At 43.6% G+C, this 24,629-nt stretch overlaps 1 protein-coding gene and 1 non-coding gene across 10 annotated transcripts in view; both read right to left on the bottom strand.

Moving 5' to 3' along the window:
- Positions 1 to 24,629, bottom strand: part of LOC119389883 (general transcription factor IIH subunit 2) — a 42,545-nt gene extending 17,916 nt beyond the window's left edge. The window contains exons 1-15 of one of the 9 annotated variants that reach the window (XM_037657298.2): positions 24,518 to 24,629; positions 23,183 to 23,294; positions 22,857 to 22,943; positions 21,201 to 21,306; positions 20,476 to 20,581; positions 19,671 to 19,761; positions 17,229 to 17,316; positions 16,603 to 16,679; positions 15,834 to 15,864; positions 15,697 to 15,748; positions 14,813 to 14,919; positions 13,917 to 14,025; positions 10,160 to 10,199; positions 8,348 to 8,497; positions 5,066 to 5,288 (exon numbers count right to left, since the gene is read on the bottom strand). In XM_037657298.2, the coding sequence (XP_037513226.1) occupies positions 8,375 to 8,497; positions 10,160 to 10,199; positions 13,917 to 14,025; positions 14,813 to 14,919; positions 15,697 to 15,748; positions 15,834 to 15,864; positions 16,603 to 16,679; positions 17,229 to 17,316; positions 19,671 to 19,761; positions 20,476 to 20,581; positions 21,201 to 21,306; positions 22,857 to 22,943; positions 23,183 to 23,294; positions 24,518 to 24,576 (1,188 nt within the window). In that variant the 5' untranslated portion in view covers positions 24,577 to 24,629 and the 3' untranslated portion in view covers positions 5,066 to 5,288; positions 8,348 to 8,374. Of the gene's footprint in view, positions 1 to 5,065; positions 5,289 to 8,347; positions 8,498 to 10,159; positions 10,200 to 13,916; positions 14,026 to 14,812; positions 14,920 to 15,696; positions 15,749 to 15,833; positions 15,865 to 16,602; positions 16,680 to 17,228; positions 17,317 to 19,670; positions 19,762 to 20,475; positions 20,582 to 21,200; positions 21,307 to 22,856; positions 22,944 to 23,182; positions 23,295 to 24,517 lie in introns of those variants that run through there. The other 8 variants (XM_049414572.1, XM_049414571.1, XM_049414567.1 and 5 more) reach the window with 8 other exon arrangements.
- On the bottom strand, positions 14,326 to 14,515 carry LOC119392045 (U2 spliceosomal RNA). The gene has a single exon (XR_005183638.1). It is a non-coding gene; the product is annotated as a U2 spliceosomal RNA (small nuclear RNA).

The following is a 24,629-nucleotide window of genomic DNA, read 5'->3' as shown; positions in this document are numbered from 1 at the left end:
ACCACTATAAATGAGATGTGCCCTAAGGTGCAGTAGGCAAGCGCTCGCACACGTAAAGCCTCGCTTCTCAAGAACCCTCTACATCAACTTTGCACCGCTACATATTTAAAAGACGTTGTATACCGCTTTTAAAAGCGCCTTGTAGCCGTGTATGCAATAGAGCTCCCGAAGCCAATGTTGGACATAGCCGCCCTCAATATACTACTACACTGTGCTAAACGTGAACGTGGTGTCTTAGAGCCGTTACATAGACAAATGTCATATAGACAGTTATCCGAGATACGGTACAAGTTTATGTTGTGCGCCAAGAACTCCAATTACATCACAGTGCACTGTTTACAAGTCAGAAACTTTTTTTTTTTAGAGAGAAATGAGAATTCTTAAAAATGGTATACAGCATGGGTATACAATCTGCATGTCCATTTTTCACTTGCATTTTTGGGGAGGTACCCATTCCCTCACTTCCATGAAGAGCTGACACCAAGACCTGCACTTAACACCGCTTCCTTAGTATTGCGCCTGCTTAATGCCATGCACCTGCTATGAGTAGGTCTAGCGTGCACTAATTAAGAGTTAACAGATTGACACATTAAGCACGAGAAATCGGTCGAGATGCCAGTTTATGCAGGAGTACATTGAATATTTGAGGAAGATGAGTCACAGATGTAAAAAAATGGCGTGGAGCTCTTGACAATAGTCTACGATCAATCTCACCAGCTATGTGCACTACAAGGAAGGGTTAGGCCACTGGCAGCCAATCAGAAACTGTTTCAGAGAAGAGATGAGGAAGGCCTGCCCAATACATGCCGCTAAGCCTTCAGCTGGTCGACACGACACAGACTTTTTTGCAGCACTGCACATGCAGCGAGTAGGACTCGCTGCATTTTTTTACATCTGTGACTCATTCAAAACTTGCGCACACTGTAACATCTCAACAATCTCTTCATAGCAGGTCTTTATATTGCAATCCCCACATGCCTTACATTCTCACACCAAAGGCATATCAAAGCCACAAACAGGAGATGTGTGCATAGCCAAGAGTTTTAGTGACTTAAAATACCATGACCTTCAATGCGTACTGGGATGTTTGGGGTCAACTCTTCAAAGTTTCACGTCTTTATCCACTTCAGAAGTTGAAGCAGCGAAACTATATCCCGAAATGTAACTCAGCGAATCATATGTTATCACGTCTTTGCCGGTAAACCATTAACGATCTGGGTGGTGGTGGAAAACACACTAATTGTAACTAAATGAGCTTATCGAAAACAAACAAACGTAACGAAAAGTATCGGCAAATGCCACTGCTATCAGAGTGCGAGAAAATTACGCTGAGCAGGTGCGCAAGTTCTCGGCAATTCTAACGACGTTATAATGAGCCTTCATCATAACATCATTATAACCTGCCTTGGCTTGCCACCAGCACTCTTTGTTTTTTTGAAGAAGAAAATGCTGGTAGGAAAACTAGACATGCTTGCCTCACCGGCCATGCATGAGATTCAAGCTTTCTGCATTTTCTTCTTGAATATAATTAGTCTGTACATTTTTCAGACTATGTAGCGCATTCACCTTAGTTCATTTTCACGCAAAACAATCAGTGCTGATACTCTGTGAATGACGTTACAATAGTTCAGAGAAGCTTTCCGGCATGCCTAAATTGTGCAGGAAGAAAAAATCGATCTCCTTGAAGCCTAAGTATGCACTTGTAAATTCGAAGTTCCAAAGTACAACTGTAGATTGAACAACCGTATTCCACGGCTATTGATTTCACATCACCAAATATGGCACTCGTGTATGGTATTTTCGCTTCAAATAACTTTTGTGGCTATATAGTACAGTACTGGTTTCAGGTTTAAATCTTATGAAATGCAGTCCTCTCTCATTGAACGATTGCGGAATCGTGCAGCTGTTTTCCACTGATGCAAAAAAATAAAGTTGTTGGGGGGTGGTGAGAAGGACGGACAAAACCACGCTTTCTCTTAAATTATTTCAAAAGGGTGTTGAGACTCCATAATACTGAATGACAAAGCTGTTTTCCTCCCGACAATCAGTGCTGACACAGCTACGCAATAACATTTCTTTCTCTTAAGAAAAAAAATTCCAGCGGGCAGGTCTAGGACTAATAAGGTTATGTTAAAGAAGTACCGAAACAAGGGCCTTCCTCTTACAGTGCACTAGGGTAATGAAGAATCTGTACTTTTAGAAAAATGTCCACCAGTAAAGAAAGGTAAAGAAACTCTTGTTGACCCTAGGAAGCGGTTGAAGACAATCTGGATGGGACATCAAGAACAAAAGCTCCAGGCAAGCATACAAGGTTTCGCTCTGTTGTTAAAAAACAGGCTGTTGTTCCAAACGTCCTTCAAATGTGAAGTCCAATGATCTGCACTACTAGTTTTCGTCGTGTACAGCCAACTCGCATTAACAAAGAAAAACTCCAATTCAAAAGAGATCTCGAAATTTTACTTGGGACGCCACGTATTAGTTGATACATTTTTGTGCCGCGTTATTCGAGCGGCATTTCTGCTTCGAAGGAGTTCAGACTTTAGTTACTGCGTTAAACGAGCTAAATCATTTACTACGCTTTCTTCCAGAACTAGTAGCAATTCGATTTGCCAGAGAGTGTACGTGCCATAACCCCACAGTAGCGAGCCGCAGCGTTATGGCCCTCATTCAGGCTAGCTCAATTATCTACACGTGCGGCACGACGTAGCCACAAGACACGATTACGCTAATATATTTCATTGAGCGTCTGCTAATTTACGCAGAGTTTTAATTAATGCGAGTTGACTGTACGCCGAACTATTATCGCTTGCACAGTGCCGGCTGATTCTTGTTGTGAGAGCAGTGTGCGCATGGTATGCTTGTTGCTTGTTATGAAAATAATGTTGCACTTTTAATCGCTCGAGATTCTGTTTGTGATGTCTCGTCTTTCTGATCTGTGATAGTGCCAAAAGATTATTATACTGTACAAAAGTTAGGAAAAAAAATAACGGACAGGCCGAGCGTGTGTTGCACGCTCGGCTGCAACGACAACGATCTTTGTGAGGTGTGTATGCTTTTGTGATGTCGTTTCTAACTTCTACTATTACTACGTAGATCAGCAGTTGAGCACATGTTTCCTTTTGACTTTTCCCCAGTTTTCAGTGAGGTCTTGCGGACTACATCGATTCCAAGATGAATCAAAGTATTTTTAACTCCACTGTATGCATTATCTGCAGTTTGTGCTCACTTTGGTGAATTGGTTGTCTTGCACAGACACGGAATGTATCTGTAGACAGCATGACGAGATCTTGTGAAATAAACACGTTTTCAAACACGAGCATGAGAGCACTCGATTCGGCTGTGGTCAAGTATCTTCGCGAAAAAAACGAGTGCGCTACTCTTTAGGACACTGCCCTGCCCCCATTCAGCCACAGCCACGCTCCGAGCCAATTGGAGAGCGTAGCTACTCTGCGAAAACCAGACACTCATCACTGGGTCACAGTCGGGTCATGAAAGGCATTAGCTGTGGTTGCACCACGTACCAGCCTAACCTCAATGGGTACAAGCAGGCACTGTTGACGCATTGAAGTTGCAAGCTGCCCGAGGATGCACCTACATCGAGGGGTACCCAAACCACATTTCACACTGCAGTCAGCGACTTTCTTACCTCGATAATATCTTACATCTTTCGCAGGCTCCGAGAGAAAAGGTTTCTATGCTAGTTATAAATATAATAATATTACATGTTCAGGTACACATGCCAGGAACGACGGTACTAACAGGAGGCATCAATTCTGCAGACAAAAGCTAATGCACGAAGCACGGGGAGCCATTTTAAAGGGACACTAAAGGCAAATAACAATTTATGTAAGAGTGAAAGCTCAATGTATGACGTCTAAAACGGCAATATTATCAAGAGCAGTGCCCTACTTACCGAGAAATTAAGCTAAATGTATCAAACGATGAGCACCACGAGCGGCACATCTTGGAAATGATCACGACGACGTGAGAGAGTTCAACTACAATTAATCACTCCGTAATCAAACTAGCTGCAATAAAAAAAAGAACCTTCCGTGCATCAAGAGACGTAACAAAATGCTGCTTGTTCGTTTCTGTTTGATTCAAGGAAAAAAGAACCTCTTTGGTATTGCCATTGGGAACGGCGCGCGTGGTTCAAAAGTTCCGTTTTCGCCGAACTGCGCTTCGCCCGGCACCCTGCTTCGCTTACACGGTCACGTCTCAGTGGAAGTTTCAGTATCGCGTACTGCCGCGTGTGCTTTGCGCGCTCGTGAAAGTCGCTCTGACAGAAAGTTCGACAAAATGCCGCATGCATGTGATTTTGCCGGATGCCCAAATGACGCACGCCGCCAGTGCACGCCGCCGTGCAGTAAAGGCGGGCAACGTTGGGCACGGCAGCAGTGACGTGAAAAACACCGCTTTCAGGCGGGTGATTTGAAGTGCGCTAACGCGATGCGGACCACTAAAACGTGATTTTATTTCATAATAAGCACTTCCTTGGCAGAAAAGTAGCACTACGAGGTTTCTGGACCGTTATTTCAACAATCAACGTCGACTTAATATTTGCCTTTAGTGTCCCTTTAACAACAAGCAAAACCCTCAGATGCCTGCTCTCGATGTCCTTTTCGAGGCCTGAAGCATCAGCAAATAATTAACTGGGCATGACAGTATAACAGTTACAGCAGTAAACAGAATGCCTTTTACACATACAGGTTGCTTGTGTCGAACATGGCACGTTCCTCACGTCACAGTTTGCAGACAGACATGCATGAAAGTTCAAGAAAAAGAGTGATGACCAAACATAACGAAAAGGTTACATAACGAAAAGAGAGCTGAGCTAGTTAGTAGGTATTCATGTTAAAAGACTGGGCGTGCAAACTTGGACACGAGAGAAGTCAAGAAAACACAAACGCCATCTTGTGTGGTTTTGACTACTCTCTTGTGTCCATGTTTGCACGCCGTCTTTTAACACAGGGATGAGTGCCACTCCTCTTTCAGCCCATGTGCAGCCGTGTTCTTGCAACGTTAAAACATGGCTACACAGTGCCAGACAATAATACGTAAGGCAACAGCAAGCAAAATCAGGTTTTAATGGCATCCGTCGGTGTCAATATGACCGTAACAAAAAACAGTGCGCTACTGCTTGTCCTTGGCTGTGGGCCTCGGCTTGAAGCAGATGCAGCTGATGATCGGAACTATACATCGGCGACTGGCAGCTCTGCTAGGCAGTTTCTGGCAAGAAGCCGGGTGGTTCACGTGTCGCAAATGCCAGTGAGGGATGAATTCAAATGCTGTAATTGCAGAGCATTGCAGTAGTTATTTACATCCCTGCTGTTGCCTCGTGATACAGAATAATAAGTGCACATTGCCTGGATACTTTCGCAGTAGAAATGTTACTGGATCAAACAGCGAGTTCAAGCTAACATACAGCAAGCTTTAAAACAAAAGAAGTATAGAGGGAATCTAATGTTGTAACGTCACTAGGTATGCGGGTGAAACTTTTATGCTTCTAGCAGCTACTTGAGGCAGTCAGCACAATTAGTGGTTTGCCTATCTAGTTAAATTGAAATGCTTAATCAACAAACTGTGCATGTTACATTAGAACAAGAAGAATATAACAAAGTGACACAGGACAAATAAGAGAGCACAGGACAAAGTCAGCTGCTGACTAAACACCCAAATGTCAATTTTCCAGAAGCGGTGCATGAAGAAATTACAAGGGTCACACGAGAGAAAAAAAAGAAAGTGAAATAATAAAAAGAAAGAATAATAAAAGAAAGGGTGTCAGCACTGGAGATAGTCCAATTCCTTTGTTGATAACGAGAGAGAACTTACGCATGCATCTGCTTGTAAAAATGCAAAATGTTTAGCAAATCTCATAAGCAAGCTGTTCAAGGTATTTTCCTGTTATTCTACACTCACTGAAGATCAGGTTGCAACCGCACCTGTTACTACACTCAAACCTCGTTATAACGAACACGGATATAACGAATTATCGGTTATAACAAAGTAAATGAAGAATAGTCTTGTCATAGCTACAGTGTTATAAATAAACGTTTATAACAACTTTTCAGATACGACGAAGTTATTTTCTTGGCAGATGCAACTTTGTTACAATGATGTTTGAGTGTATCGGTCACAAGGTAACTCTAAGCGGTACCTTTAAGTGATGCTGCATGTCTGCACAGGCAACTGTCGATGCATTTGCCTGTTTGCCCTATATAGCAATGGTTACATGTGAGCTGGATTCTGTGCACAACCTGTGTTTTAAATTCGACGAATTGCTGAGCATGCTTCTTACTTAGAATAGTGGACCTGCACAATATTTTCATTCACGCTGAATGTCTCACAGAACCCACTTGGTTTGTTGTGGGTGTTCTTGCGTGACCTCTGTTGCACTGTTTTATATTCTTACAACATACCAACCAGCCTCAGTGAGTATGCTGTTAATGTTTATATATTCTAATGGTCCAGATGCAACATAAAAGACTGAGATGACCTTTATAAATCGAAGTTGGGCTGCAACATGTGGCTCCATTTTTGTTGAAAATTTGGTATAAAAACAGGAAGCACGATAACAATGTTAGTCTGTGAAATTTAATCGATTCTAGCGAACCCTCCAACAATTCAAACATTAACCGCAGGTCTTAACACATCAGTGCCACATTGGGGTAGGAGGCATAATGTTGGGCTTCATATTACAGTAAAAGCTCGTTAATTCGGATTTCACGGGACCAGAAAAAATGTCCGAATTAACCGAATGCCGAATTAACGAATGAACAGGAAAAACAACATTAAAATCAAGTTGGAGAAGCATGCCTTTATTTGCTGAAATATTTTGTAATGGTCGTCTGCGTTTTCACGCAGATTCCGGCTTACATTACAATTTTTCTTAACTTTTCCAAATGGCCAACAGCACACAAACTGTCGGAAGTGCTCAGGCAAACGCCCTCTAATATCAAAAGCGCCTCCGAGACTTCCCGTGAGGTGCGATGAGTGAGGTCGCGACATCATTAATATAATTTCTTGATCGGGCAGGAGACCAGTCGTGGCGACACAGTCAATCGCGATGTAGTCCTGAAGGGTCATATCTGTGGGAAGGACAGCATCGAAGGTCGGGCGGTCACCGTCGGTGGACTCGGCTACTGCCGCATGCTCGGGCCTCACATGTAAACACAGTCACAACGGGAAAAAACAAGAACTCCGCAAGAAGAGACGGTGCTGACGGTGCCGACACAACACAAGGGAAAATGGCGTCGGAGGCGCAGTGGAGCGAAGAAAGAAGACGCCGACGTTCGGTGACGCCGCGATCGCCCCCACTAGTTGATGACTATGGCGATGTCACTCAGGTTTCGGTTTCGCCCCAGTGGTGCCAGCGCTGCTTTACCACACATTTGTGTAGCGGCAGCCGTCAGAATTTGTCCGAATTAAGCGGTGCGGAGCCCAATTCTGACGAATTAACGAAGGTTTGGTCCCATAGATTAACATGCACTTTGGCCGGGACCAATAGAGCCGTCCGAATTATCCGAATTTCCGAATTAACGGGTGTCGAATTAACGAGCTTTTACTGTATACTACTAATATCAATCATCTCACATTCTTTTAGCTCGTGCAAGTCTCAGTGTACTGGCATTACAGCATTTGGCAACTCTAAAAACGTATTCGCTGGTTTTCCGCCAACATTAATGGGTATTCTTTGTGGTGTAAGTAAGCCGTATATATCACGATTTTTACAGGCGGCGCTACGACCCTGTCACGAGCACTCATAGTCATGGTGGGTGAACTAGATTGTCACGCACATCTTGTGTAATTCTGTTCACTTGACAGTTACAGTTACCGTGTTGCCCTCATCGTCATGCATTTCCTAACATGGAGCATCACTTGGAGGGATGAACATGGATTTTGCTCCTAACATGGAGCAAATAACCCAGCCCTGCAGCCACACTACGAACCTTCTGCATTCTTTCTTGTGCCAGTCATAGACTGACGGGAACAACCTGCTCCGCCATATCACAGAAATCACTGCCTCATCAACGCTCACTCAACATTTGAACCCAAATGTTGTTCATTGAATACACGTAACCATAAGCAAGAAAATTTTGCGCATAAACCCAACCCTTACATAACATGTCCAAAGAGGTGTTTTTAAGGAAATAAAAAAAAGTGGAAGTCAGTCAATTGATGTGTCCGTCTATCAGTCTATGTGTTGACTAATCAATCTGTCAGTTGGTGAATTCGTCTCGATTAACTGTCCAGTAAAATAATCCTTCAATCAATCAATCAATCAATCAATCAATCAATCAATCAATAAGCCCTACAGTACTGAATTTCCAAATGAAGGGACACTCACACTGCTTTTTTTTGTGAAGCCTCAGTGTCAGGAGGGTGCCTCAGGTGGTGGCAACCTGCTTGCGCACCCAGGGCACGTGTGGAGGGAGTCGTGAATGAAGAGGTCGCACTCTAGGCAGAAGTCCTCCTTGCACTTCACACACCGGTATACCTAAAGAACCACAGGAACGATTGCAAGTGAAGTAATTAGTTTCACAGATACTACTTTAATCCCCTTTTAGCACAGTAAAACCTCATTGATACATTATCATTCTGTACAATTTCCCAGTGCCAACGTTTGCGACATTGTTACCAAGCAAAGCTGTGCAATGTCATACTGAATTTGGATTGTATGTTTTCCTGGACAGTGTGTTTTTTCCCGCGAATTTTTAAAAAATGCATGAATGAAGTTCTACTGTACTCTTGGGGTCATTAAGGCGGCAGAATGCCTGCGTAACTAAGGAATGCCCAATCAAATGTTATATCTCCTTCATTACATCCATCTTTGTTTTATCAGAGCTTGACTGTACACTATAACACTAGCACTAGCACACACTAGCACTAGGCTAGCCCACATTTTTCTGAAATGACATATACGTGTGCACATATACAGCCAAACCCACTTATACCAATACCAGTTTTAGAAATATGTACAATACCTATAACAATGAGCAGCTGCTGCACCAGGAACTTTTGTATGTCTTCTACGGTGAAGTGAATTGCTGACTACAATGTTCCTGTGCCACATTATCGGTGGTAACAAATACATCACCTAAGAAATATGCACGGGAACAGTGTCCTTGTCAGATGTGCTTCACGACATGGAACATTTCTAAAGAGACAGATGTACAGTAGAACCCCGCTGATACGTTTTTGAAGGGACCGTAGGAAATAAACGTAAGAGACGGGAAACGTAAGAGACGAAAAACAGGAAAAACGGCAAAATATTTAGTGGTACAGAATTTTATTTCAATTCTTACGAGCAGCACGAAAATTGGCGCGCTCAGCCGCGATCTAGTCGATGGATAGAAACGCGGAGCTAAGGACGGCCTCATCCACAGAAATGTAATCAACGTATGTGATTTTTTTAACACCAACAGCTGTAGGCATGAAAGAACTAAGCACACGCAATCACGACCGGCGCGGCGAGTCCGACCGCGAACCGCACGCAGGACCATGCGAGCTCCAACCAGCTCGAACTCCTCCCGTTCTCCGACAAATAACGATGATGATGAGTCTACGCCAACGCGATGGCAGAAGTGAATGCCAATCTCGAAGGCCTTGCTTTCGCAAGCAATTACGTCATACACGCCATGTTTGTGCAATGCAAGTCTCAAAGGCTATGCTTTTGTCAATAGTAAATGCCAATCTCGAAGGCCTTGCTTTCGCGAACAGTTACGTCATAGACGCCATCTTTGCAATTTGAATCTTGAAGGCCATGCTTTTGTTTGCATCAATTGAAAGATTCTGTTGCTTGCGCCTCTCATGCGGCTAATATTACGGTCAAACGAGGCCAAGCTGCGTGAAAATGCACCATGGCCGCTCTCTTTGGTAGTCACTCGGTCGGCTCCGAGCGCACTTCGCGACGTATCATACGGGAACGGTCCGACAGTTACGATGTAACAGCGGGGTTCCCAATACATTGTGTGCTATGGGAGCTATGCCGGGACCGGCGGAAAACGACGTAACAGCCGGGAGAACGCAGCAGTGAGGAACGTAACAGCGGGGTTCTACTGTATATGAGCTCCTGAATGTTCAGCAATACAATACGAAATGCACAGAATGTGTAACATTGCATGAATTCAGAGCACATCGCAGCAGCTCTGGCACTTACGTGTTTGTCTGATATGGACAACTGACAGGAGAAGCAGATTCTGAAAACGAAAAGATAAAACTGCTGTAGCTAATAGGTCAGCAACACAGAGTAATGAACTGTAATCTACAGATGCTACGTTTTCAAACTCAATCCCCAACTTCCTTCTGAATGCAAAACACTCTACTTCTACAAAAAAACAAATAAATAAAATTCTGACTGGTCTTAACACTGCAGGGCTACACCTGAGCGAATTTTGTTGCTGAGGACGACAGATGAGCTTGAAGACCCCTGGGATCACATGATTAGCAATACATCCCCAGCGACAATCACAAGTACTGTATATAAGGTAAACAAATAAGAAAAACAGTGGCTCAGAAACCAACCCAGACATGCCTTGGCAGCACAATGCTACAGCTACTACGACACAACTGCAACCACACACATACAAAAAGTACACAAATATAACACACATGTTATCTGCATAAAAGTCATTTAAATGCTGTAATGCTAAATTTTATGTGTATGATTGTCTTTACTGTCATCTACACAAAATGCAATTTCATGTAATAAATGTTTTAGTACATGCACTACATCGTTTGCAATATACGCCAAAGTTCAGACAGGAGTTAATATGGATGTACACTGAGACATCGATACAGTGATATGAACGAAGGTGCTATTTCATCAAGAAAAGAATGAGGAGGAAACATACACGTTGAGAGAAGTGCAACACGAAAGATAAGGGTATGGCTGAGTATTATTTTTTTCTGTTTCGTTCCTGCATCCATGACCTAGTGGAAACGTGCCTACAGGAATGCACAAACATTAGGGATGGGCAAAAAGTAAGCTTGAGGTTGAAAGCAAATAGTGATTTGGTCTAATGTCGAATCAAATAGTTTGAATAGTAGTATATATCACATATTGTAAAGAAAAATGAGCAGTTTTGTTGTGACTCAACTTACTTACCCAATATTTTTAATAATTAGAACGAGGCTTGTTTGATATCACTTTTTTCGTTCATAGCAAAGAGGAAGTAACTTTGAATAGCAGTAGGGTGAATGTTATAAGCAGTAAAATACGTTAAGGTTTAATATTTGCTATACAGTAAAACCTCGGTAATTTGTACTCGGTTAATTGGGAATCCCGGATAATTTGTATTATTTGCGCGGTCCCAAATTTTTACATGTAAATTTAACCGGATAATTGGTGCGGCCAGTCTGCGACTTCCCGGTTAATTGGCACACTTGGCCACGACTTCCAAGATATGCAAAGGGTGTTGCGAATCTCGGAGGCTGCAACTAAAACATGCATTTTTTTTTTTTTTTGGTGTACGGATCTCGAAGGCCATGTTTTTTTTAACGGAAATACGTTGTAGACGCCATGTTTTAGCAATTGCCAGGCGGCGATGCGTGCGGTTGCGATCACGATCATCATCATCTCAACAGCGATGTTAGCCACTCTAGCGAAGTGAATGTTTTGTGGAGTCATTGTGCCATTTGGATGTCGGCTGGCGAGCATTGTGCGATTCGGTGCGACTGCTCCATTTGTCTCCTGTCTCCGCTTGAGTGTCTTCCCTGTGAATTAGTTGATTGAGGTGTGCTTGGAAGGAAGATGCCGAAGTACAAGAGCTTGTCCCTGCACGAAAAGGTGTGCTTAATTGAAGAGGCCAGCAAGTCGACGGCGTCGAAAACGGCTCTCGCCAAAAAGCACCACGTGCCTCTGTCAACGCTGTGCAACATCATCAAGAATAAGGAGAAAATTCTCGATGCTTACAGCAAGACGCACTCGTCAAAGCGTACACGAGTACGCCCGCCTACGTACGCCGACGTTGAAGCAGCTCTGATCGACTGGCTGCAGAAAGCCAACGCAGCACACCTTCCTGTGAATGGGACCATATTGCGTGAGAAGGCCAACCAGCTGGCGCTGCAACTTGGACATTCTGAGTTTAAATGCAGCAATGGATGGTTTTGCCGATTTAAGGAGCGCAACAACCTGACATTCGTGACTGTTTGTGGCGAGAGTGGCAGCGCGGATCAGTCTGTTGTCGACGGCTGGAAGCAGCACACCTTGGCTCCACTACTCGCCAAGTACGAAGCAGCAGATGTTTACAACCTTGATGAAGCTGCTCTGTTCTACAAAATGTTGCCTACGAAGACGTTCGCTTTGAAGGAGGCAGACATTAAGGGGCGGAAACAGAACAAAGATAGAATCACTGTTTTGTTTGGTGCAAGCATGTGCGGTGAGCACAAGCTGCCACTGCTTGTTATTGGGAAGACAGAAAAGCCTCGTTGTTTCAAAAATGCACGACTGCCATCCAAGGATGACCTGATCTATAAAAACAACAAGAAAGCTTGGATGACGGCTGCACTCTTTGAAGAATACGTGCGGCACCTTGACCGCAAGTTTGCGGCCGCAGGGCGCAGCGTTTTGTTCGTCGTCGATAATTGCCCAGCTCACGGCGACATTCAGAACCTGCAGGCAATCAGGCTGGTCTTTCTACCCCCGAACACGACGTCGCTATCGCAGCCGATGGACCAGGGCGTCATACACCATACCAGGAAAATATATCGCTACAATCTGTTGAAGCGAATGCTCCTTTGCTATGACAACGGAAAGGAGTATAACATTGACCTCCTCGGTGGTATTTGCCTCATTGTTCACGCATGGAGGCAGGTGGAGGCCACCGTTATTCGACGGTGTTTTGAGCACGCCGGTTTTGTGAAAGAAGAGGCAACCTCCGCTGAGTTTGCTGTCACCGCTGTCACTTGCCCGTTTGATGAAGAAGGGGAGACTCTCTGCGCTCGATATGAGGCTTTGCACGCGGACGAGGAGTGCACTCCAATCGGATTCTCCGAGTACGCAAATGTCGAGTGCACAGTGCAGACGTGTTACGCCGACATCGACAGCGAGATAGCTGCGAGATCGACCGATTCGGCCTCTAATGTTGACAGCGATGACGAGCCCTCCCGAGCACCCCCTTTGGCGGATGTCATCGATGCCTTGAGTGTTGTGCGCAGCTTCGTCGAGTGCAACGGCGGCGAGGCTGAGATGCTGCGCCTCATTGACAGGCTGGAAAATATGACTTTCAGTGCTGGGAACTACCGAACAAGTCAGTCACGCATGGAGGAATTTTTCTCCAAGTAGGCTGACTTGCCACAATAAAGGTGTGACTTCCGTACATCACGTTTTCTGGCTGATTTCTTTGATTTCGCGTTGTTTCGGATAATTGGGAATCCCGCTTAATTAGAATATTTTTCTCGGTCCCGAGGCCTTCGAATTAACGAGGTTTTACTGTACTTAGGGCATATAAGTTCGTATAACACGCCTTTAAACATAACGAAATAATTATTGAAGGTGCACATAATATGCACATTTATCCTTGAAGCGTGGCACCTCGGCAGTGCATCTGGATAGGCAGTTTCATGGCATTGGAGTACCAGGCTGCAGTGAAACCACCTATTCGAGGGGGTTACATGCAGTCAAACATACGTTTACTTGTTCATTCCGAATACTTCGAAATTTCTAATATTTAAATTAGTCTCGAAGCAAATTCAAATGCTCTAATATTCGTTCAAATGATCGAAATGTTCGAGCATTCACCCATGCCTAACAAACATGCATTTCACGTGCACCTGTTGCAGAATGTGAGGCCCGTGCTTATTCAGCAAGATGGCAGCAGCCTCCACAATCAGGAAAGCCCCCCCCCCCTGAGAGGGCTCACTAGGAAAGCTTCACATTAAAACATACGGAATGCCAAGTCACCACGAAAACTCACACTGGCGTGTCTGCAGGTAAAGAGTCACGGGGCACCTCTTCAAAGGGCTCCAGGGCAAAGAGGTGGTGGTAGGACCGTGCGAGGTGTGGCGCTGACACCAAGGTCAAGCCTGTACGGGAAGAAGAAGCTATACAACACGTTTTCTGGAGCTCTATTGCAAGTTTACAAAACAGGGAATAATTACGTAGTATAACTTGCGGAGACATACTTATGCAGGAACAACAGCCCTCCTCGATGCAAGGAAAGTATATATAAAAAGCTCACACTAACTATAATGATCAAAAACAGAACGAGCCAGAAGCTTTAAGAAGTAACACGGCAACACTAACCTGAAATTACCCATGAACCCGACATCTGCCAACACAGAACAACGCACGACTTTAGACTGCAATTTTCCCACCCTCGAGGGGGTGAGTTGGCCGATCCCGGAGATAGTGCAATACCGGGCCAACCCGTGGCGGAGGTGAAGCAAGCTTCAAGCACTCCGCTTCATTCCAAAAATAAGTTTAATATCTTGGGTCCAAATAGGACCCGTATCAGATATTAAGCTGATAAGAACAGTTTTATTTTCATGTTATTTACAGAACATCATAAATGGTTACATTTGAACTCAAAAAAAGAACGAGATAAAAGTGTATACAATAAAACCGGAAACAAAACGGCTAAAAAATACAGTTAGTGGTGTTAGTATTGAAACGGTAAAACTGTAAAGGTGTACAATACTAAAAAACCGCGGTATCGCTTCTCGGAATAAAAACTATTTACAAGAGACCTATGTGGCTGCGATAAATGTCCGTGGAGGCGGCGACCGTGTCACTGACGTAAAGGCGCTTCATTTTGATCTTAGCCAAAAGGCCGAGAAGAGGAAAATTCGTCCAACAGTGTCCCGAACTCACCGCACACTTTGCACTCCACAGGCAGGGAGCAGTACTTTCCATTACACTGTGGACAGAAATAGCCGCCTTTGCTCAGTCCATCCGAAGGATTTTGGCTGTCCAGGTGACTGTCAAATCAATGCAGAACAAAACTAGTAAGCCACGAGCAAAAGCCAGCACCAATACAATAAGTACCTACTCCCGCTGACTTCTAACACAGGCCTCAAGCACACACTGACAGAGCTCAGCTCTTGTGCATGTCATGCCCCAGCCCACTGAATGAACTAGCATAGGAAATCTCACTACACATATGCCTAATGCCACAAGGCATTTTAAGAGATTTGTGCCACATATGCAGCACAATTCCAAGTGAAAGTGTGGGATCCCTTACTTACATGATAGAAAGAGTTTAAAGATTTTGTTATAATAGTAATTGTAATGTTCTATACATAGTTACCTTGCATACCTTGAATACTATGTAATGCATACAATAATAATCCTCAACACTTTATGGCATAGAAGACAATACTAATCACTGCAATTGGTAAGCACTTCACAAGTGACAGTCAGTAATGAAAGGAAGCCCAGATCTGTCATAACAATCTTAGCATAGGTCAAACCACATGGCAAGGCTAAATATGACTCACTACTATGCACTGTCATAGACAAATTAAATGTGACCCAGAAGCAGTAAAACAGAATGGCTTCTGCGAGTAATAACTCGAGAAGCCGCAGTCGGCAAAGATAGCTTAAAGCTGAAATTAAGCTTGAAGGCCAAAATCATACCTACACTTTGTGCACTGGTGGAAAAAAGCACGAAAGAATGGACTTTAGTTAATACGAACTGTTCATGTTTGAATTGTTCACGGCCGTACCACTAGTGTTTGAAGACATGGTAGGCTTACCAGAAACAAAGAGACGGTTTGCCCTCAGTTTCTGTCCGGTGGTAAGGAAATCCTGAGAACAATGACAAAAATGTGTTCAAGCGTTCAAAGAAGCAATCTATAGCAAGAAGATAGCTTAACGATAGCCGCGACCTTACCCATTCTGATCAGTGACGACTCTGCGTTGCCCTAGAGAAAAAAAAAGGACACAAGAGGGCAAGATGTACAAATTGATGTCAACTGCCTAAACATCATTCCATTTCATACATTTTAAATTTATACAATTCTAAAACGTCTTTTTGGCAAGGCTTATTAAAGGATTCTTACGAGCGTTCAAATGAGAAAAGAAAGACAAAATTTAGTTGCGACAACATGCCCTTTTGTAAAATGTAATCTAAGGCGTGAAAGCAGGGTTCTACAGTACGAGCATTCAGTGAAACACGTCGTACAATCCGGCTTCCAATCCAATGTGCAGCGCTGCACGTTCTGGCATGTGGAGCCGGTGAACTTGGAGTCACAACGGAGGTGTCACAACTTCCAACACCAGCGCCCCTCAGAAAGTGTACAGTAGACCCTAAGTAAACATAAATCATTTAAACGGAATTGCTGCTCAAATGAAACAACTGCCACTAACATGATTGGTTTTATACTTGAACTATGCCCCACTGTTCATCTCTCAGTAAACGGAACTCCTGTTAAGCAGAACATGTTTGTTCTGGACCCTTCAGCAAGAGTCTACTGTATCTTGGAGCACAGAGCCATGCAGGGTGGTTGTGTCAACGTTATGATGGCTGCTTGCAAGCACTTATTGCATCACCCATGAGAATACACCCCTATTTGGCTAGACATTCAAACTGACCTAGGCCACTCGCACCATCGTATTCAATGGCCACTAATTGCATAAGCCAAAGGGCAAGACTGAATTACCGTGACTGGTGGAGGGATGGCGTGCTGGAAAAGAATGTCCTTGAAATGGTTCTCGTCCAAAATAACATTGTACATGCCTGAAAGAAGCGGCGAATAATTAAAAATGAGAAGGAAACCAACTCCGTGACAAGAGTGTTGCACAGTCATATTCCTGTCAATGTAGTTTAAGAACTACGGAACGAAGAACAATGGCAGGATTCTTTCTTTTCTTTGAAGTTATGTCTCGCAAACAAACAATTTTGTTCTCCTCATGTTCCCCGTAATTGTAGAGTTCACTTGACTTCCTTTTGAACATAGCCAAGCATTGCCTTAACTGAACAAGCTAAGGAGGCCACATTAAAGAGATTTATGTAAGGGCAACTGAAAAAAAAAAAAAAAGAAAGATTCAGTAAACAAGGAAATTGAACACAATGTTTGCAACGTCAATATTGTGCACGACTGACTGAATGCTTTGGCTTAGCTCAAAGAAAGAAAGCTACTTTAGAATAGAACAAGAACAGCATGAGAACAACACCAATAAAGAAGGCACGAGACAATTTTTATCGTTTTTTTATACATACGGTAGAGTACAGAAAACTTTAATTTCAGATTCATCCAAAAAGAATACTTCAATGATGACAACGTACCTCCGGTGGTTTTGGTAAGCTTGCAGCACACGTGAACTTCAGCCGCCAAGCCAACAACACTGCAACGAATGTTGCACTTGCGCATGGTCTAGAAAGCGACATGAAAACAAAGAGCACTTTAGCTGACGACTGCAGGTGCACAATTTCCTTCAAAAATGACCACGTGGTCCCCTCAATACATACACACACTTAACTAATCTTCGTGCTCATGACTTCTGCTGTCATTGTGGAGCTATTACAGTGCATACTTTAATGTTCCTAAATTTCCAAGAAATCATACACTTTTCTAAATGTGCAGCAACTTCCAAGTTTCTGTGAGAGTTCACTATCGCTGGGAATTGTTGCGTTTATAACTTAATATTTTGCTGAACATGGTAAATTCACAAAGACACAAAGCTGTTCGACACAAGGAACATAGTTTAGGCAAACACAAGCACTGGACGTCATTCCCACACAGCAGAACTGTTATAATACGAGTTTTCCAACGATAACTGGAGCAGCCTTCTCAGAATTACATCAGCACCTCTAAAGCTCGTAGGTGAGTTGTGGAGTTACAAAACTGGCGTTCTCCGCAACTTTGTTCGGGGAATTAGTGAGTCACTGGAGTTCAGGTATTGATCAGAAATACCTGTATCCGAGTGCACAGCTTCTAAAAATGTTTGCTATTCAAACATACAATGACAAAAGTGTTTTAGGTTTTGTACACCTAATATCTGGAAATGCAAACCATCGTGGAAATAAAACAACTTAAAGGAGCACTGACATCAAATTTACGCATGTCAAGATTTTTGCATCGACGAGTAGTTATCTACCCCATAGTAGCGATTCGCAACCGAAAATGCAACTCAGGGACGAATAGCTATCTGTTTTATTGATTTATATCACCGGTATCTAGCGCGATTCAAAATGGCCTGCAAGCCCGCCATCTTTTAGCGCTGACAGCGCTCCCTCGCGGTCAACTCCAGACCGCGCCCCAGTTTACCACTTGTCCACAGAAAGGAGTGACGTGAGGATCAGCTGCTCAGCTAACATTTCGTCTGCTAAGCGCGCACGTTCAGTCATGCATTGTCACCAGCGTCGCCGTCAAAAGTATCGACTTGTGTTGAAGACGACATTCTGGAACTTAGAATCACCGCGATACGAGACGTCGCGAATCATTTCTGCTTCGACCCTTTGCAAAACGGCGATTCAAAACGACGTTCCAAGCAGCAACGAGGAGGTACCCGGGGACGCACGCTTGGGCTATACTCACTGGTGTGTCTCAATTAGCTATATCAGAGAATTTTAGCGTGCACGGCATTCCAGTATACACAAAGGGGTCTATGGGATATCGGCATAGCGAATGCACACCAGCGGAGAAATAGAATACGATAGCTTTCTACAATAACAATTCTGTGCTTGCCAGGTTCTTCCTTGCGCCGCCAGATGGCCCCACCTATCCGGCCTCTCACAGTTACAGCTGCAGTAATCCGGTATTACGCTAGTGCAAGGAAGTCCACGGACGAACTAACATTCACTATTAATACTACATGCGTGTTACTTGTTAGCGATGTTATTTATCTATAGGCTACTCCACTTTGATAGCTTGTGGTCGTGTTGGCGTGTACCGTACGTGTAATGAAACGCCACGCACTTTCCGCTTTTTCCGCGCCTCGACGACCACCTAGGCACTACGCAGCGGTTCCCCGACATGCTGGCACGTAGTCGCTCCGATTGATCGCACTCGTGCTGTGGAGCACACGACAAATTAGTCGATGCGACACGATGAATCGCAAGCACGGGTCGGGACAGCAAGGAGAGCCACTGGCTGGGAGTGAGAGCGTCGCCTGCAGCGTCAGCGCCACAATAAATACACTCAGATGGGCAAAGTCACTGTTACTAGCGATCGTCACTCAGGATGGTATTTGTGGAATGTATCACACCTTACATGTAGCACTAGTGTCGATGTCGCAGCGTGATCTATCTTCCATTGAGCTTTTGTACGCTGTTTGCCCTCGAAATAAAATTACTTCCACACGACTGACGCCATTCAAATTTGGCCAAGAAGACCTATGCATACCGAGCAATCGAATGAATGGCACATCTCGACTTTAAAATATGATGTCAGTGCTCCTTTAATGAACTGTAGAAGGGTATGCATTTGGGCTGGTTGGTTTGCGATTATATGCAGAAAACTGCGCTATAAGACGGGACAAAACGAAAGAACACGCAGCACAGTGGTCTGCGTTCTTTCGTTTCATCCCTTCTCATAGCACTGTTTCCTGTATATAACTTAAAAAAGGTAGACAAGAGAATACAAAAAGAGCACAAAGGAACTTAAGAGGGCGTAGGGCATTTAAGCATGCTTTTGAGGCGCTTCGGATAGCATCATTTTCAAAACTAGATGAGATACCATGACCTTATTACCACAACTGGGAAGTGTTAATGAGTAAGACAGCGAACCTCAATAGTCGTGTGGATGTTGCCAGGATCGCAAGTGGTCAGGCTTCCCATGATTACCAACACTTCCCGACTGGTGTGCACAGGTAAGTGGCTGCAAGATAGTTGTCACACCGTTAAGAACCAACCACAGCAAGGGCGACAAGTGAGGTGGATAGTGCTGTTACAGTGATTGTGATCTGGGGCAACCACAAAAAACGAGATATAATGGAAAGAGGTGAACTGATAGTTACCCAATTAAATGGACAATTTTTTTACACAACAAAGGTTCTATACAAGGCAGTATAGACCCGCACAACACGACATCAGGCACTAGCAGCACAGCTACGTCAGGGCACTTGTTCACTAGTAGGTGATTTGAACTGCAAGAGAATTGTGCGGCTGCAGTTTTCTCAACTACAGTAAAATTTCATTGAAAATAACCTGAAAGGACTGGGGAAATTTGTTCGATTTAATGGGGGATTAGTTTAATGAGAAAGATGTATAGGGGTTGGCATACGAACATGGAATGAACAAAATACTAAGAGGCAGTCCTTACGTTTACTCAGAGATTCCGATAGAATTCTATATAAGCCATCAATCATCACGAAACAAGCAGTCAGGGGTTTCTAAGACGTTATTCAATGTCCCACTCTGGTGTCGCTTTACTGATGCTTGTTCCATGTTTGATGCATTATGTTTTAAGTATTGCTGTGGTGGCCTTGGGACTACAATGTACCACTACTGATCCTGAGGTGCCAGGTTTTCTAAGCTACAGGCATCGATAATACTACATATAAAGCTAATAAGCGCATAAATATACACATACCGTAAGACTTCAGCAGCAAGCTCGAGAGAATTCTGCAGGGAGGGTTCGCCCGAAGGAACCTGTGTCTTGGAAGACTGCAATGCCTCTACCACCTTCCCCGCATTTCCTAATGTTGGAAAAGATTTTAACAAATGCTTGGAATGCAAGTCACCTTGGATTCAATCAAAGGTCACTGCTAATTACGTCGCTATCACGAACAACGTTGAGCAATAACAATGAACAAGAGAAATAATAAGAAAAGTAACTTATCATGCAATAAAAGACTCAGAAGATATATATAATGTGCATTCACTGAAAGCAGGCTTCTCTGGAGCAGGATGGAACCCACGTGGCTCAAGTTTATTCAACTAGCCATGTACAGGCAGCTGCTAGTAACATGTTTAAACATCTGTACATAGTTCCAAATGTTTATGTGATAACTAAGCCGCAATATTTACCTGCAACAATACTGAGGAGAATTCTTTTCAAATAACAGCATTTCACAAGAGGTACAGTAATAAGAAAATTAGTTTGACATATACCCTATTCTATGGTTCAAAAACAAGTTCGTCCGAAGCACTTTCATGTCACAATAAACAAATCAAATTCCGGCATTAACAGTTGCAGCTTCAATCGCAGTGACCTCATGGAGCATGCAAAGAAAGAAGAAAGCAACGTACCCAACAGCAGCAATAAATTTTGACAAAGATCCAGCCACACACGCCTAGCAAATGATGCGGACTAACCTGCCAATTCGCAAAGCTTCTGTGCCCTCTTGTTACACGTGGAAATAACGCCAACGTTGCTGATGGGATTTTGGTCAAAGAACTCCTCCACAAACAGCTCTAGCATCTGCGAGGAAAGTGACAACACATCTTTTATAGAAGTACTGTCACAACATGGTGACTGTCAAGAATGAAGCGGTGCCAAAATGGTGAGTTGTGCGATGAACTTCTAACACTTTGTTGCACAAACTTGTGTCCAGAAGAACAAATGACACTCAAAGTACAACGATAGCGACTCAAAGAGTCACCGCAATCTGATTTATGGCTTGAGTACCTTCAGCAATTTATACATATCTTTGGTTCTCCTTAGACAGTGACACACACCTCCACTACATATAGAGTGATGTGGCCATGTACAATATACTACGTCACATATGGCATCGACAGCAGTAAGAATCGAAGCACATAGATGGCAAAAATTAAGCACAGTGCAGTTTTGTAAAAACTGTTGCCATTCCATTGTAGTCGTACAAAACTGAACTGCTTCAAAGGAACAGTGACACGATTTTGAGCCAATGCAAAAGGGAAACACCGGAGCTTGGAAACATCCATAAAATATTTTAGTTTGACTATAAAGTTTTCATTGCCAACATCATCTGCAAGCCAGCCCCACCACAACGGACATCATCATGACGATTCAACACAGTTCGCTGGGTTTGCGAACTCTGCATCCTGCATGCAGCCGAAACAACTGACGGAGTCATTGGACAACAATTCACTCATCGTTGTTCACGTGAATCACGGGCAACTGACAGCGGACGACAGAACAGCTGCTAGTACATCACAACTTGCTGTCCCCACGTCACTTAAACCTACGTCAGACTATGTCGACACGTCACTGTCCAACCACCCCCTCAATATATATCACAACCGAAAGCGGTTTTTCAAAGTAGCGGTATTGAAAATATATTCGATGCTTTCTGAGGCACCACAAACTGCTTTTAGGGTTCTTGACACCAGCGTTCTTATTTAGAGGAGCAATACAAAAATTTCTAAAATTCGTGCAAGTACTTCTTTAAGAAACGCTTTAGGGTTTTTCCACTGGTGAAGCAGCTTGCAATGCCTACACATAACGCTATCTTTTGATAGTGTGTCATCTGCCAGCAAAGCAATGCGCAAATTGTTTTAGTATGAGACACCGATGCCAGTGGGGCCCACGCGTCTGTGCCAAAGTGAGAACACATGGGAAATCCTTGAGCATTCTATAAACCCTGTCGATGCACGCGTACACTTGTGCAGTGGTTACAGTATCAAGCGTCTGTTCTATAGATTGTACGTACAAATCCTGTCGTAGACTTTGCTGTTATTTTTTCAAGTTCTTGTCGCTCTTTATATTTGATTCTTCAATTCTTTTACTTCATGCTGATTTCTACTTTGCTTTACTTTTTCCTCTTTCATTTCTTGTGTCATAGGGCAGAGTTAGTGGAAAAGGACAACACACGCACACTTTTCGCTCGTAATAAGGTTTGCATTGCTTAGGCATCAAAGCACACCAGGTAGAAGCACTTCTCAGCCAGAAGTCAACACAAATCGCTGGAGGCAGTGAAGACACTTCTGGTGTCCATGGAAGCACATCCAGGAGCTCTGCTACGACGTGCTCAAAGCAACATGCTGTACCTTCAGTGTGCAGATGAGGCGTGTAGGCTTCAGATCCGGTTCGGACATGGATTCGGAGAAGTCAACAACAATGTACAAGTGTCTCATCTGCAAACGAGAAAAAAGCACAACCATAATTTTTGCTCAAATGTGCTGTGCATTAAAAGGTACAATGAAGTGTAAAAGTCTACAGGGTATGGATCCTGTGCAAAAGTAAGGATTCTGAACAGTATGTGCCTACACCAAGTAAAATCATACAAGGCATTTTTTGCATATATACTACAATTAGATCCTGCAGGTCAGCAGTCAAGCAGTAAGCATTCAGTAAGTGTGGGTACAAGACTGACCATCCCGAGTCGAACATTTTTCTTGGCCAGCATCTGTTTGCGCTTGGCCCTGTGGACAAAGTCCAGCACACTGGGCTGAAGCAGGCCCGATTCATCTTCCTGAATGGCTTCCCTGTAATGCAGAGGCAATATTCACATATTAACACAGGTTTCAGACTTCTTGAATGAAAGACGCACACAAGTGGCAAAATCAGCAACACGACACATCGCAAATTGCTTGGGCAGGAGAGCAATGAAATACTTTTTTGACGTTTAATAGCACACTCATTTAATTGTCGTGCAAGCAAGTTAGGCTGCCAATGTGACCAGCGAAGATGGGTTGTGTTATACAAGGGTCCAAACATGCATAGTCAGCAGTTTAAGTTGCTAAAGCACACATTCACTGCAGGCAGCTACAAACTATCACACGTGCATAGTCAATCATGAAACTCATTTGTCACCTTGATAAAAACATAGTAAAGACAACAGAGCTATTGCTCAGTATTAACACAGCCTGTGAAGTCGAGTTAAAAGTCAGAACAGAGACACAAACAAAAGTAACAATGGCTTTAGCATAAGCATGTTGCACAAACTGGCAATGGTCACAAAGTGAACTTTGCCGTGGCTTTTATTTACACTTTTTTGCCAACACAGTGCGCAGATAACCACCGGCGAAAACTAGCAAGGAAGAAAATATATAATGAGGCTTACTATTTTTTTATAGTTTAATCACGCCTGGGCGAAATCACGGCCCATGCGCGCATGTGAAATGATATTACGATAGTGACCATAACAGCTACAATATGTTTCTTCTCTGATTGTATGGTAAATAATAATGCGGCCATATATATGTGCGCCAGCTGACAGCGATGGTGATATTTGCAATGGGCAGCGCATCATGCTAAGTAAAATTCGGTGCAACAAAGTGAACAGCTGCTGTTTCACGGGACAGACAGCAGAATTTACTATACCCGGCTCTTCGTTCACCAAACTTATCTCAAACATCACGCTCGCGACTGCGCGTGCATGAAAGACTTGCCGGCAAGTTGCGAAAGAAACACAGCTATCGTATTAGCTTAAGTACTGCTATGCCTAGTAAGACAATTCGTCCTACAAGTCATTATACTCAAAACAGCACACCAATAAATATGGCTTTAAACGATATGCAGACCACAATTTGCAAAATTGGAAACAAGCAATGAAGCATGCGCACCGGCGATCGCGTGAAGCGGCTTTTAATTTTCATTTTCGCCGTATTATCACATCACAAGACGTCCTCATTGAAGGCCGATGTGTGCACACTGATGAAAACGACTTTCCTACGAGTTTCGTAAGAAGTTAGAAAAATAATCTCACCAAGTTCTCTCATATTCAGTCTCCCACCGGTATCCTTTGCCTTCCTCTTCGTCCGCCATGTTGATGTCAAACGTGCGCGCTGCTGTTGCTTGCGTGGCCTCTGAAACTTAGC

This window comes from Rhipicephalus sanguineus, chromosome 4, assembly GCF_013339695.2.
Source record: "Rhipicephalus sanguineus isolate Rsan-2018 chromosome 4, BIME_Rsan_1.4, whole genome shotgun sequence".
NCBI lineage: Eukaryota > Metazoa > Arthropoda > Arachnida > Ixodida > Ixodidae > Rhipicephalus > Rhipicephalus sanguineus.
Note: the sequence above shows the minus strand (reverse complement) of the source record. Positions and strands in the feature narration are given on the sequence as shown.